This window comes from Neovison vison, chromosome 8, assembly GCF_020171115.1.
Source record: "Neovison vison isolate M4711 chromosome 8, ASM_NN_V1, whole genome shotgun sequence".
NCBI lineage: Eukaryota > Metazoa > Chordata > Mammalia > Carnivora > Mustelidae > Neogale > Neogale vison.
Genome location: NC_058098.1, coordinates 528,357 through 542,349, shown reverse-complemented (window position 1 = coordinate 542,349; position 13,993 = coordinate 528,357). Strand labels below are relative to the sequence as shown.

Here is a 13,993-nt window from a genome sequence, read left to right as displayed (position 1 = left end):
CCGGGCGGACGGGCGGCGGGGCGGGAAGGGCGCGGCCGCTCGCCGGCCGAGGAGCCATTCGCAGGGGAGGCGGAACGGGAACCCCGGGGGACCTGGCCCGGGGCGGGGCGTGGGTCGCAGGCTCCCGCCGGCGCGGCGTCGGGGGAGGAGACGGGGCGCGGCCCGGGTTTCCGCCCGCGGGCTCGGGGTCCGCGGGAGGGGCGGGGCGCGGCCCGGAACCGAGCGCGCGGGCCGTCTGCTGCGGAACGGTTTCCGCCGGGAACCAGGCGCCGCGGACCGGAACTGGGGGCGGAAGTGCAGCGCGTTCAGGGACGGCGGCCCGTCTTAGCCCGACCAGTCCGAGCTGGCTGGCGGCGACGGGGACGCGGTGGCCTCGGCTGAACTGGGGAACATTCCTGGGCGGCCCCGGCAGCGGAAGGCCGTCCGCGGAGATAAGTGAGTCGTGAGTCGCACAGACTCCGGAACCGGCTCTTTTACCCGCGCGCGCCTCCCTGAACTGCAGCTCCCGGCAGACCCCGCGCCGCCTCGGGCCCGCGCGCCGGTCTCTCTGCCGCGCTGCATTCTGGGGCCGGTGGTTTTCCAGTGCCCGTGGGCGGGGCCCCGCGCTCCGCGGAGCGGGTCTCCGGGCGGGGGTCCCGGCGCGGGGGCGGGCGCGGCGGCGGCGGGGGTCTCCGGGCGGGGGTCCTGCGCGGGGGCGGGGGGATCTCCCAGAGGGGCAGGGATCCGGGGCGTCCCGGCCGAGCGGGGTGGAGGGGCCGTCAGTGTTCCGGTGAACTGTCCGCTGGCCCCGGTGCCCAGGGCGCGCCAGGCCGGGGATCTGACCTGTCCAAGCTCTGGTGCAGGTAAGCGAGTTGCTGCCCGCAGAGCGCGTGGGGCTGTGCACGCCTCGCCTCGAGCGGGAAGGAGCGGCTCCGGGCCGGAGAGCTCGGCAGGGCCCACCTGTAGGTTCTTCCGGTCCCCAGACCCCTCACGTTAGGGTGTCACAGGCTTGCCCTCCGACCTCGTGCGCGGCGGGACTGCCTGACTGGTGGCGTGGCCCGGTACTCGGGAAAGGCTGCCCACACGCTTGTCCCCATCTCTGTGCCCTAGGGCTTCCTGGGGACAGTGGCCTGTCGCAGCGCCGTGGGCTGGCGTCACTGACCTGCACTGGCTGAGACTCCCAGATGTCCGGAGGAGATTTTGTCTCCCACACTCATACAGCCCGTGTGCCCGCCAGCCTCTGGGCCCTCCTGCGAACAGGCCAGCATGCCCAAGATAGCCCTGAGGGGTGTGACCGTGGATTTCCCTTTCCAGCCGTACCAGTGCCAGGAGGAGTACATGAGCAGGGTCCTGGAGTGTCTGCAGAAGGTACGGCGGCGGACGGCCGCGTGTGTGCCCTGGGAGCGGGTCTGCGCGGGCAGCGTCCTCACGGGACCACCGTCCGCCTTCTGCTCCCTCCTGCTGAGCCCCGTGGGGTCACAGGCCTCCTTCCGGACACAGGACGGGTCACACATGGCGCCGGCCTTCTAGGGGAGGTGACAGACAAGTAGAACAGCTCTTGCGCTGAAGAAGAGTTGGGGGCCGTAGGCCCGGGAGCACCTTGAGGTCTCTCTGAGGAGGTGGCGTTTGAGCCGAGGCCGAGTGTGGGGGCAGCCAGCGTGTGAGGGTCTGGAAGTAGTGTTTGCACGTGGAGGGCTAGCCGGTGCCTAATCCTCATTTTGGAAGGTCTGTAACGCTCAGGAATGTGCCGGAAGGCAGGAGTGCAGGTAGCTGTCCGTGGCTTCCTTAGCGTGTCGTCTCGTGCCCTGATGCAGCTCCCAGCGCCCGCGGGCTGACTCTGCAGCGGCTCCCGGCTGCTGTGTGCGCGCAGACTGGACTGCAGGGAGGAGCCCAGTGCCCGTTCCCGGGAGCCGGCAGCACAGTCTGGCCGGTTCGCCCTGTGTCTCCCCGGGCTTGTTGCTCAGGCTCCCGCGTGAGGTGTACGTAGGTCATCAGGTTCCGCTCGGCAGAACTTTGTGTCCAAAGTTACAGAACAGCGCCGTGTCGGCCGCCGCCTAACGGGTCAGCGCCCCGGACGTTAGGCTGAGAAACACTGTTGAGTTCTGAGTAATGCTGTGCACATCGTTCGCTAACCGGTGCGGAATTAGCCCGTAGCCGCTGGCTTTCAGGGGACGGTGGAGGCGTGTCACGTTGCCGGCCGTTCCCTGTCGGGTGGGCTCCGCCTGAGCAGAGCGGTCCCGCTGTCTGTCGGGCTGCCGGCCCGGTCTTGGCGGGCCGGGCAGTCTGCAGTGCTGCCCCCTGTTGCCCCGTGACCTCGTTGCTGACCCCATTCAGAAAGTCAACGGCATCTTGGAGAGCCCCACCGGCACGGGGAAGACGCTGTGCCTGCTCTGCAGCGTGCTGGCCTGGCGGGAGCACCTCCGCGACGCCGTTTCGGCCCGCCGGATTGCTGAGAGGGCGCCCGGGGAGCTCGTCCTTGATCACACCTTGTCGTCCTGGGGGGCTGCCGCTTCAGACGGGGACACCCCAGGTGAGGCTCCCTCCAGCCCCTCTGGGTCTCCGCAGAGAGGCAGCAAAGGAACAGAGAGGGCCGGTGAGGCTCTGGTGCGGAGCCCCGCGAGGGACACCGTAGCCGGGACATTCTCCCTCAGCGGGGGCTGCGAGCCTGGGCCCAGAGCCCCGTGGCCAAGCTAGAACTCCGCAGAAAGCCTCTGAGCTCGCTCCCCGCACTGGGCTGAGTGGGCCGAGTGCCCCCGAGTCCACGGCACACCAGAGTGTCGTCCCGCGGTGCCCTGACCCGCGCTGCTTCCTTGTGTCCGGGCAGCTTGCTACGCGGACCTCCCGAAGATCGTTTACGCTTCCAGGACCCACTCGCAGCTCACTCAGGCCATCGGCGAGCTTCGGCACACGTCCTACCGGTGGGTGAGGCGCCGCTCGCCCCTGCCTCTGACTTATGGGGGGCTGGCCTTGACGAGCCGGTGTTCTGCCTGGAGCCCCCTCTGGACCGCAGAGCCCCCGCGCTCCGCTGCAGCCTGCTGCACCGCGTGAGGTCAGGCTGTCTGTGCCGCCCGCGCTGCGGAGAAAGCCCTCCCTTCTGGTGCACCGACCTCGGCTTAGCGCCCCGAGCCCCTGGAAGGCGATGTGGTGTCACCTGTGGGTGTGGGTCCCCGTGCGGGCGTGTGAGGGGACAGGAGGCGCTGCCTCGCCCTGGAGCCCGGCAGAGCTGTAGGAGTCCTGGGGTCCTGCGCCAGCCTCCTCTATGGGGGGCACGGAGTCAGCGGGGTCTCCTCCCGTCTGCCCGTTTCCCCCACCCTGTCTCCTTGCTCGGGCTGGGCCATGCAGTGGAGAAAGCGCCTCCCAAGCCTGGGGCCCGCTGTGGCCGTGGCCCCTCCCCCTGGCTACCTGTGCAGGTGTGAGCCCCGCCTCCCCGCACGCCTATATTCATGCTGCTAGATGGCACCAGGGCTCTTGCTCCCTGGTCCTCGGACCCCATCATCTGTCTTCTGCCAGGCCGAGGGTATGTGTGCTGGGCTCCCGGGAGCAGCTGTGCATCCATCCCGAGGTGAAGAAGCAGGAGAGCAGCCACATGCAGGTGGGTTTTGGGGGCGCGTGCTGTTCTCTCTGGTTCTTTCAGAGCCCTTGCCTCTGCCCCCTGGGGAGGGTCCGGTGAAGAGCTGGTGGGGGCTGGAGCAGGGCACAGTCCCCGCATGCCAGGCAGCACTGCCGGCGGCGTGTCCCCTGGCTGGCCCAGCACTCTGCCCTTCCTTGGCCCTTGTGCTAGCTGGGGCTGCCCCACACCCGCACCGCCCCACACCTGCACCGTTTATGTCCCAGATTCACTTGTGCCGAAAGAAGGTAGCAAGTCGTTCCTGTCATTTCTACAACAACACAGAAGGTAAGGGGGTCCGGGGAAGCCACTCCAGGAGCCAGGTGGGCTTAGAGCGTGTGCTGCCTCCTGGGCCTTGTGGCCTGCTGGCTCTCCGCTTTGGGGCTCCAGACTGGCCCCATTGGTTCAGCGAGGTGAGGGGGTGAGGCGGGGTGGTGCTGGGCACCGTCTCCGGACTGTGGACCTGTGCTGGATCATGTTCAGAAAGGCCAGGGCAGGGAAGGCTGCCGTCTCAGAGGGGCCTGCTGGCCAGGCTAGCCTCGCCGCTGTCTGGGAGCGTGGATTTCAGGGATTCTCCGTCCTGAGAGGTGGGGCTCTCCGGGCCTAACCTGTCTGTGCCAACAGCGGGGTTGATGCTGAGCAGCTCCTCCCCGCCGGGAGTCTGGGATTTGGGCCCCTGCCAGCCAGGGGTGCCCACATGACCGGCCCCAGCAGACACCCTGGGTGCCGGGCCTCTGGCGAGCTTCTCGGGAGACAGCATTTCACACGTGGTCTCAGCTCCTTCTGGGGCAGATAGCCAGGAGGGGGTTCTGGAAGTTGTGCCTGGTCTCCCGGACCCCTCCATAGGCTTTTCCTTTTATTGATTTGCCGTGTGTCTTTGGGGTACGACAGGGCACAGCAAGGGTGTGGCTCTCCCTGAGTCTGGGCAGTCTGCCAGCCTCTGGTGCTGCGGGAGGACCGCCTCCCCTGGAGGTGGCTGAAGTGACTGGCCCGCGGTTGTGACGACAGCTGGCCCTGGCGAGCTTGATGTGTGTGGCCACCGGTGCCCAGGGCCCTTGATTCCTGCTGCACACCTTCCTTCAGCCCAGAGTGGAGGGCTGGCCCCTCTTGCCTCCACGTCTGTCAGGTCTTGCTTTTCCATCGCGCGGCTGCCCCTGCGTCTGAAGGTCCGCTGGAACCAGAAGCCCCGTGGGGCGCTTCTCTGGGCTGTGGTCTCTACATCTCCTAGCACAGCCCGGCTCTGTGGCTCAGGCGTTGTGCTTTGGTGGGGTCAGGGTTCCCTCTTCCTTGCCTCAGGGCTGGGACTCAGATCCTGGCACAGGAGTGACAGAGGCCCTTGGGCACTCACAGGGCCCTAATGCTGGGGTTTGGGGTGCCCGGCATGCCAGGGCCGTGTCTGCTCCCAGCAAGCTGGGGCGCTCACCTCCCAGCAGCAGGCACCCTGTGCCCTGTCCCTGGAGCTCACTGCTCACCACCTTCTTGCTGGCTGGGTTGTTTGGTCTGGTGGCACCGGGAACCCTCGGCACAGCAGTGACGCGTACGTGGGAAGCACCGGGGATTGGCCTGGCCCGCAGTGACCCTGCAGGAGAGCAGCCGCCAGCCGCTGTGGCCTGGTGGTGGCTCGTGCCCCGCTTCGGGAGGCTGCTGGCTCTGCTTTGCTGTGTTTGTGTGAGGCTTGTGGGTGTCAGGAAGCCTCCAAGGCATTTTCTCCCCTTGCTTTGTCCTCCTTCCGTCCCCTGCTCTCCCGGCCCAGTCCCGCTGTCTCATAGGCCTTCGGGCCGTGCCTGTGGTGCTCAATGGAGTCCTGTCTTTTTGCCCCATTGCAGCTGCCTCTGTCCACATTCTCGACAAAGGGGTGGGTTGCTGATACCCTGTTCACCCCGGCCCGAGCCTTTGAGCAACGCTTGGTGGGAACTGCTCCATCCCCTTAAAGCAGCTCTCTGTGGCTCAGCTCTCTGCTCTCCAGCCCTCGCCTGCAGTGCGGTTCCCCGCATCCCCCCCAACAGGCACAGCCCTCCCCCCCCACCCCCCCGACTCCCGCTCTTGTCTGTTGTCACCTGTCCTGTGCTCCTGCAGTATCTCTTACCTTATCTGGTGGGTGATGGAACGGGTGGGGGGAGGGTCAGGAGGCCGGAGGAGGGGCGGGAACTAAGGGGCACTTCCGGCTCACGGGAGCAGGTGTGTGGCCTCCTGGGCTGCAGCCCCTCCCCTGCAGTGCCCGGCACAGCAAAGTGAGGGCCTGTCGCAGCCGGCTCCAGGTTTCGTTGGTCATGCCCAGGTCCCCGGCCTTCCTGCTCCGTTGGCGCCCCCGCTGCGCGTCTTTACTGCATCGTAGCCTCCTCTGCCCCCTGCCGTGGGATGTGCGGGGCCACCGCACACGCTGGCCACAACGCCAGCAGCTACGCAGCCCTTGGGGGGAGTGAGCCGACTCCAGAAGGGGTCCGAGGGGAGGAACATGTGGGAGGAAGGAGAAAGGTGCGGAGCTCGGTTCTCCTTGGCTTCTGTCTGGGGGAGCAGCGAAGGGCCGGGCTCGCTGCCTACAACGTCTGCCTGCTGCGGTCAGCCTGGCTGCAGCCCCTTCACCACGCCCTCCTCTTCAGCCTCTGAAGAGGATGAAGGCTGCTGCGTTCCTCCGTCCTGCTGCAGAGCCTGCAGACAGGCTGCTCTGTTGCGGCTGCGCCGTTGGGCGCACAGCTCTTCTCTCCCTGCTGTCCCTAGGGGGCATTTTGGGTTCGGTCACCACCAAGGTCCCCGCCAAGGTGTGTTCTGGCCTCTGCAGTGAAGGGCGGGGCCCAGTACCTGCCACAGTGGGGCCAAGAGCCAGGAGCCGGTTTCCACAGGAGGCTGCCCTGGGCCTCTGGACTGTGTGTTCGAGGACAGCGAGCCCTGGGCCTCCCAGCCTGGGTGTGGGCTCCTGGGGGGCTGGGTGAAGGCAGCTCGTCAGGGGGCTCCTGGGGGCCCTTCTTAGCTCCTTTCTGGCCCAGGCCACCGGCGCAGCCGGCAGGGAGTAATGCTTCTCTTGGGCGGCCATCACGGGTCTGTGAGGCATCGAGTGGGTTCTGCTTCGGGGCCTCCCACCTCCCTGAGGCCTGCCTCAGATCTGTGTTCCTGCACCGTTGGCCTTTGGGGGGAAGCGAAGAGAGAAAGGTAATTGCGGCCAGAGCGAAGCCTAATTATAGGACAGATGCTTCCAGACACAGCCTCGAGGGCATCTAGAGACTGGCTGAGGGGCTGCACATCCCCCTTTGTCCCCTGCGGCCCCCTGTCCTGTTACTGCTCGGTCTCAGACCAGCAGCTCCCCCTCGAGGTAGAGAGCTGGGCCCCCGGAGGGTTACTTCAGGTCTGGGGCCCTTCCAAGGTCACTCACACCCTCAGAGCAGGAATTCTCTGGTGAGTCCCTAGGTGGTTGGGTGCCCTAGTCCTGCCTGGAGGAAGGGTCACTGCCTGGGTGTTGCTCTGGGGTCTGCGCTCATTGGGCCTGAGGACGTGTCTTTGTTCTTGCCTGTGTCCTCAGAGAAGAGCCTGGAGCAGGAGCTAGCTGCCACCATCCTGGACATCGAGGACCTGGTCAGACGTGGGAACGAGCATAGGTAAGAGCCCTGCAGTCAGACAGCAGCCGCCCGTCCGTCCTTCTAGAACAGGTTCCGCCGTGACGAGGCCGGGCATGCCACTTCCTTTGCTTTGCTCCCTTGACTAATCATAAAATTAATGGTGGTTTGGTGTGAAAATACTGGTTTTTTTTTGTTTTTTGTTTTTTTAAAGATTTTATTTATTTGTCATAGAGAGAGAAGCAAGAGCAAGCACAGGCAGACAGAGAGGCAGGCAGAGGCAGAGGGAGAAGCAGGCTCCCTGCCAAGCAAGGAGCCCGATGCGGGACTCGATCCCAGGACGCTGGGATCATGACCTGAGCCGAAGGCAGCTGCTCAACCAACTGAGCCACCCAGGCGTCCCGAAAATAGTGGTTTTGAATACCAGGGCAGCAGGGAAGCTGTCCCTGCTGCCACGGTGACCACAGCGCGGCCGGGCAGCCCCGGCTTCCTGACGGACTTGCTTCGGCTTCCAGCGGCCAGTGGGCACGGCGCCAGCCTTCTCCACTCGTCTGGTTTCCACAGAACCCGCTGCGTTTCCGATCTTTGTGTCAGTCTCTGATCGCGTCAGGGCGTCGGGTTGTGCGAAGACAGGACCGGGCGTTTTCTTCCTGATTGCCGTGTTCTCTGCCCAGGAGTAGGATTGGGGTTTTTGTTTATGTTGATTCTTTAACAGGTGGTCCGCTGCCGTGGTTGAAAGTGGGTGGCGTGAACCGTAACGCAGTGAGCCCTCCTGCAGCCCCCAGGCCCCGGCTCCCGTCTGAGCCCCCGTGCAGCACGGGGCTCCTTCCTCTCGCTTGCCTGTCAGAGGGCACGGCGCGCAGCCTGGCCGCCGCCCAGCGGGAGCCCCTCCGAGGGCCTGGACCTCCCCCGTGGCTCCGACATGTGCCTCCCTCCCCTCCACAGCCTGTGCCCGTACTACCTCTCCCGGAACCTGAAGCAGCGAGCCGACATCATCTTCCTGCCGTACAACTACTTGTTGGACGCCAAGGTGAGGTCTTGGCCCCTGCGGCTGATGATTGCTGGTATCGGGTGGCGTCCCTGGGCGCGTGCGGGACGGCCGGAGCCTCAGTGGTTCAGTGTCAGAGAGCCGCAGAGCTGCAGGCGTGTGTGCGAGGCCTCCGCCCCCTCCCTGCCGGGGGACAGCCGTCACCAGCATGGGGCCGGGGGCTGCCACTCCAAGCTCTCTGGGAGTGGGCGGCTGATGGAGTGAGGCAGCCCGGTGGCTGCATCCGAGGCCAGCCCCTGGCCTTGTCCTGGCGGCTCGGCTTGTCTCTTCCCAGGTGGGCCCGGTGAGGTAGCCCTGGGCGTGTGGTCCGGGCCCCCCTTGCAGCCGTCTCTTGAGACGCACGTGTCCGCCCATCTTCGCACACCCCCCTTGCTTGAATGCGGGCCTCACGCCCCATGTGTGCGGCGGCTTGGCCTTCGTGTTGCCGCAGCAGGGTGGACGACTCGCCGCCCGGGGCCTTACTGGTCCAGCACGACCGTGGTGTGGGCAGTTAGCCAGCGCGGGCGGTGCGGGTGCTCGGCGGCGGGAGTGGAGAGGAGCAGGGCACAGGGGCTGGGGTCGGCGCCGTAGGGCAGGGATGTCTCCGAGGAAGGGCAGCCTTTAGAGGCCATGGAGAGAGCAGGGGGAAGCGGAGCGTGGGCACGGTGACGGCGGCTCTAAAGCGGTCCGCACCCGGCGCAGAGCGTGGGGCGCATTGGTGCCTGGCCGGCCCCACCCCAGCATGGTGCCCTGGGCCTGACGAGGCGATCATCTGGCGGACCTGGAATGGCCGAGGGTGGAAGGGAGCGAGGCAGCCACGACGGAGGCCGGAGGCCAGCAGCGCACAGACCAAGCTGCCGGCCGCGGTCGCACGGGTGGCAGTTGGTTTTCAGAAAGCTTGCTTAGGTATTTTCAGCGGGAAAAGGAAAGGTTTGGGACTATTTTCTCTAAAAATTGGCGCTGGAGTCAGATGTCTGTTTGGAAGAGAATGGATTTCAGCAACTCTCTGACCCTGCACAACCCGGATGGAAGAGTCAGACGCGCAGAGCTCCTCCAGGACGGAGCCGCGAGGCGGGCCTGATCTCGCTCACGCTGACCACGCGCCGGCCCCAGAGAACTCCACGTGGGAGTCGCCACGATCGGAAGCCTTGACTTGTAAGAGGAGTGGAAAATTAAGAAAACGGCAGCAAGTCACCAAGGGAGAGTTGTCATGGTACTGTGGACTGCGCCCGATTCTGGGTGGCGCCTCCGTGGCTTGACCGGCCATCCCCGAGGACGGTAGCCGGGGCGGCCAAGTCAGCCCGTGCATGGAGAGTGTGCAGCAGTGCTGGTCAGGAGAAAAGGCAAGTTCAGGCCACAGGGGGATGGCCTTGTGCTCCCACCAGAGTGTCCGGAAGGAGGCCGGTGACCAGTGTCCACTGAGGACGCAGGGCCATGCTGGGCTCCTCTGCTCGCCGTGCGAGGTGGGGTGCCGCTCCGGCAGCACACCCGAGGGGAGCAGCCAGGGCCAGAGCCTTGCTGTCTGTGGTCCACACCAGGAACAGCCCCATCCATCGGCAGCAGGTGTCCCCAAAACAGCACCACGAGCCGTGAGGAGGGCTGAGCTGTGGCCACACATCAGCGACACACGTGGGTCTCCGTGCACACTGCCCGCGGGCCGTTGGACGAGCCCTGCTGCCTGACTCTGTTTCCAGGACAGCCCAGGAAAGGCAGAGCGGATCCCCGCTCCCAAGGATGTCAGAGCCCTCGGGCAGGGGGAGGGAGCAGGTCTGCTCTCCTCGTGCTGACGACGCAGTGCTCGCCTTGGTCAAGACCCAACCGCACACGTAAAACGGACACTTTATTTTTATGAGAATTGGACCTCAAAAGCAGCTGGAGTAAAGAAATGCTGGCGTTGACCCCACCCAGGTCCCCCGCAAGTCAGCGCCCGCCCAAGCCCTGCTCGGACCTCCTCCACCCCGTGGCTGTGTGGCTGCGTTCTGGGGGCCCCACGCCTGATCCCTCGTGCTGCGCGTCGCCAGAAGGGACACCTGACGTCCAGCTCAGTGGGTGGGGAGATCCAGGCGGGCATGGCCTGAGGGGGCGTCGCCTGCCGGCCTTGAGCCTTTCGGCCCCAGCCTCGCATCCCTCCCCTCTTGCTGCAGAGTCGCCGAGCCCACAGCATTGACCTCAAGGGGACGGTTGTGATTTTTGATGAAGCTCACAATGTGGTGAGTGCCCAGGTGGCCTTTCCGCCGCCTCCCGCGCGTCCCTGCAAAGAGCAGTGCAGACCTTTCTGTCCAAGGCCTGGGCAGGATATGCTGGCCAGCCCTGTGGCCCGTTTCCATACAAAACTCACAGCCCCTGCTTGGTCTCATTCTCTTTGTCCCTTGGTGGCCGCCTAACCCGATGCTTGCCCACTGGTGACCACAGCCGGTCCCTCCCTGTTACCTCTGCCCTTCCGCCACATTGCTGTGGTCTCTGCTCAGGGCCCTGTGTTTCCAGGAATGGCTGCTCTTGAGCAGAACAGGGGAGGAAGGCCACTTGTGTGCTCTGGAGCCTAGTGTCCCGGGACGGCAGCAGCTGCCCTCAGGCCTCCACGTGGTTCCAGGCACTTGTTATCACGGGGGATGGTACCATGGGTCTAGTGGGCCAGGTCTGACTTTGGAGAAAAGCCAGAAATCTCTTTATTTTTTTAAAGTTTATTTTTTCTAGTAATCTCTACACCCAGCTTGGGGCTCAAACTCATGACCCCAAGATCAGAGTTGCGTGCTTTTCTGACAGACCCAGCCAGGCGCCCCCAGAAATTTCTGTTCTAAATGTGTGGTGGTTTGGCTGTCTTTGGACCAGTGTGTGACCTGGCCTTAGGGACCGTGGGATGGGGCTTCCAGTAGCCTGCACCCCCTACCCCACCTCGGCTTCCTGGGTCCCCGAGTCCCTGCCCCTGTTTGGCCATAGCCTGATGGATGTGTCTGGACTCCCAGGAGAAGATGTGCGAGGAGACGGCGTCCTTTGACCTGACCCCGCATGATTTGGCTTCAGGACTGGATGTCCTAGACCAGCTTCTGGAGGAGCAGACCAAGGCAGCCCAGCAGGGCGAGCTCCACGTGGAGTTCAGCTCGGCTGCCGACCCAGGTGAGCTCACCGGTGGGGACGGAGAGACGGGCCGCAAGGTGCTCTCGGGGGTCCTGGAGGCCCGAGTCTTCCCAGGGCCCGCCCTTCAGGTCACTGTTTGGAGACTGTATGGACTTCTTTCAGAGTTTTCTTGGGGCCTCACAGACCGGGAAGTAGGTGCTACCCAGCCAATCCAACATTTTCTAAAGACCTTTCTGTACTTTCCCAGTCGGGATAGACTTTACGGTATGCAAAGGAGAGGTAGGGGCACCCGGGCGGCTCCGTCAGTTAAGCAGCTGCCTTCAGCTCAGGCCATGCTGCCAGGATGCTGGGGTCGAGCCCCGCGTCGGGCTCCCTGCTCATTGTGGACTTGGCCCCTGCATCGATGTCCACTTTGATCACCCCGTGAAGTGATGACTGCCAGATTTTTCTGCAGTGAAGTTACTTCTTCCATTTGTAATTCCTAAGCAGCCTGTGGCATCCGTGGGCACTTCCTCCCTGAATTAATGATTGCTGGGACCTTCGCAAAGTGATGGGCTTCACGTCTGGATGCCTCTCGCTCCTGGAGCCCGGGGATCCGCTGCTCCCCTGCACGGCACGGGAGTGGCCCGCCCGCCTGCAGCTCCCGCGCTCGCTCCCTCCGCAGCCCCATGTGTCTGCGTCCTTCCTGCGCTAGTGAGAATTCCTCTCGTCTCATTTGTCGGTTCGGTCCTAGAAGGTTCCACAGTTTTCCGGAGAGCAGATGCCCACCGTGAGGAAGGAAAGCTTGCTTCCCCGAGCTGCGTGTTGGTGCCCTCCTGGCCTGAGGCTGAGCGCTCGTCAGAAGACGGTGCTGCGGTGTCCTTGGTTGCCCCCCGTGGCCCCCCGTTGCAGCTGTGTGGTCATTTTAGGGTCATTTCTTACTCCGTGGTGCTGCTTGTTGACTTTATTAGTTGGGTTGCCCTGGGGTGTCTGACACGTGACCGTGGTTCTGGAAGTCGAGACACCTGAGGGAAGCGTCTTGCTGGGTTCTGGTTTGTCCTCGCTGGGCTCTGTTTCCCCCCAGAAGGAGCAGACACGAGCACATTTAGTTTCCTCCTCTCTGCTGCACACGGAGCCATGCTGTCCCTTGTACGTGCACTTGCACTTGGCTGTGTTCATTCCTCATGCGTCCTGCAGAGGCCCCCCCCCCCCATACAGAAGCTCCCGTCTCCTCAGCTGCCGCCTCCCTGCAGCGGGGGTCCTGGGTCCGTCTGTGGGACACTGGGTTGTTGCCAGCATTCCGTGATTACCAGCAGGGCTCCCCGAGTGACCTGGGGCGAACCCAACCCCGGGTGCCTGCCGGGACTCGGGGCTGGGGGCAGCCGGAAGCGCGCCGCTGTGCTGCTGAACCCGGCCTGCGCGGTGGCTGGGGGGCCTGGCCAGCAGGGTGCGACCTTGGCCTTTGCACATGTGTCAGTCTCCCAGATGGAAACGGCTCTCTGCGGTTTTGATGCGCTTTTCTCTCTGAAGTGAAATGGAACGTTTGTTCCAGTTGTTTGAGGAATGCGTATTTTGGCTTGGAAGTGGTGGTCCTAACGGGTGTGATGTCCTTGTTCTGTCCCCGGAACCCCCAGGGCGCTAGCCCCCCTCCGCAGCCGTGCTGGTCGGAGTCTCGCACCTCGCCTGTTCTTGATACCGCCACGGTTGGCGGGAGGCTCGGCGAAGCCTCCGTGGGGCGGTGTCTGCTTTTCTCCTGGGTGTGCTGGGCTTGGGGAGAGCACCCGGACGGCACGTTCTCGCACCCTGCTACGGCAGGGATTTCTGGCGGGTCGGGGGTCTGATGAGGGATTTGTTTCCAAAATATATTCAGAAACTCTTACCGCTCGAGGAGAAGACAGCCCAGTCAGAAAGAGGCAAAAGTCAGGCAGAGCCGCTTCTTCAGAGTAGACGTCCCCGTGGCCAGCGCGCGGGGGCACGAGGCGGGCCCCGAGACGGCCCCGCACCGCCGGCGGGCGGCAGGGCCACGCCGAGGGACCCCCGTGGCGGATCGAGGACGGCGTGGCTTCTCCTGAGGCCTCTCGTCACAGGCCAGGCCGAGGGGCGGCGCGCTGGGTCGGGTTCTTGCCGTGTGTGCGGGAATGTCCTCGTGCTCCGCGCTGGGGGAGGGCGAGACGCTGAGGCGCCAGCCGTGTCCCGCCGTTTACCGGGAGGGACAGTTTTATAAAGACGCTCTTCGCCGCAGCTGTTGCTTCGTGGCACCGTTGTTACAGGAAAGGCTGGGTGGATGCGGGACATTTTTCCGGTTTTCTGGTTTGGGAGTTTGAATTTAATCCTGACTTGTGATCTATCCCTTGTTCCCCTCAGGAGGAGAGTAGTTCTTCATGTCATCGGTGTACTTGTGTTTAAACACAGACGATGGTGTCGGTCCACCGTAAGCCTCGTCATCGCTGAACTCAGGGGTCCCTTCTTTAGCGTTCCCATGGCCCCGCCAGGCGCTGAAGGGGGCCGGGGGCTGCCCACTCGCTCCCCGCGCTTCCTGTCCCACCCTGGCCATCAGCCACATTTCCAGGGAGCCCCGGTCTCGTCTCCTGGGGGGTGTTCTCTCGAGAACCCACCATGTGGGCCCAGGGATCCTTGTTTGTTGCTGGCTCAGTCGTGGTCCTCGGTCTCCGGTGGACCGGGCCAGGGAGTGTGTCCCCACCCGTGAGCGTGCCCCCGGCGTGTCCCTGCACTCGCACTGATGCCGCTGGCCCACGTTCGGGCTGTGCGGACCTCAGA

The 13,993-nt window shown here is 64.6% G+C and overlaps 1 protein-coding gene across 4 annotated transcripts in view; it reads left to right on the top strand.

Moving 5' to 3' along the window:
- Positions 1 to 301: 301 nt before the first annotated feature.
- Positions 302 to 13,993, top strand: part of RTEL1 (regulator of telomere elongation helicase 1) — a 27,827-nt gene continuing 14,135 nt past the window's right edge. For 2 of the 4 annotated variants that reach the window (XM_044262641.1, XM_044262638.1), the window contains exons 1-10: positions 302 to 435; positions 1,090 to 1,347; positions 2,314 to 2,509; positions 2,804 to 2,897; positions 3,490 to 3,571; positions 3,814 to 3,874; positions 7,101 to 7,176; positions 8,080 to 8,164; positions 10,306 to 10,371; positions 11,125 to 11,275. In XM_044262641.1, coding sequence (XP_044118576.1) covers positions 1,246 to 1,347; positions 2,314 to 2,509; positions 2,804 to 2,897; positions 3,490 to 3,571; positions 3,814 to 3,874; positions 7,101 to 7,176; positions 8,080 to 8,164; positions 10,306 to 10,371; positions 11,125 to 11,275 — 913 coding nt within the window. In that variant the 5' untranslated portion in view covers positions 302 to 435; positions 1,090 to 1,245. Of the gene's footprint in view, positions 436 to 730; positions 843 to 1,089; positions 1,348 to 2,313; positions 2,510 to 2,803; positions 2,898 to 3,489; positions 3,572 to 3,813; positions 3,875 to 7,100; positions 7,177 to 8,079; positions 8,165 to 10,305; positions 10,372 to 11,124; positions 11,276 to 13,993 lie in introns of those variants that run through there. The other 2 variants (XM_044262642.1, XM_044262640.1) reach the window with 2 other exon arrangements.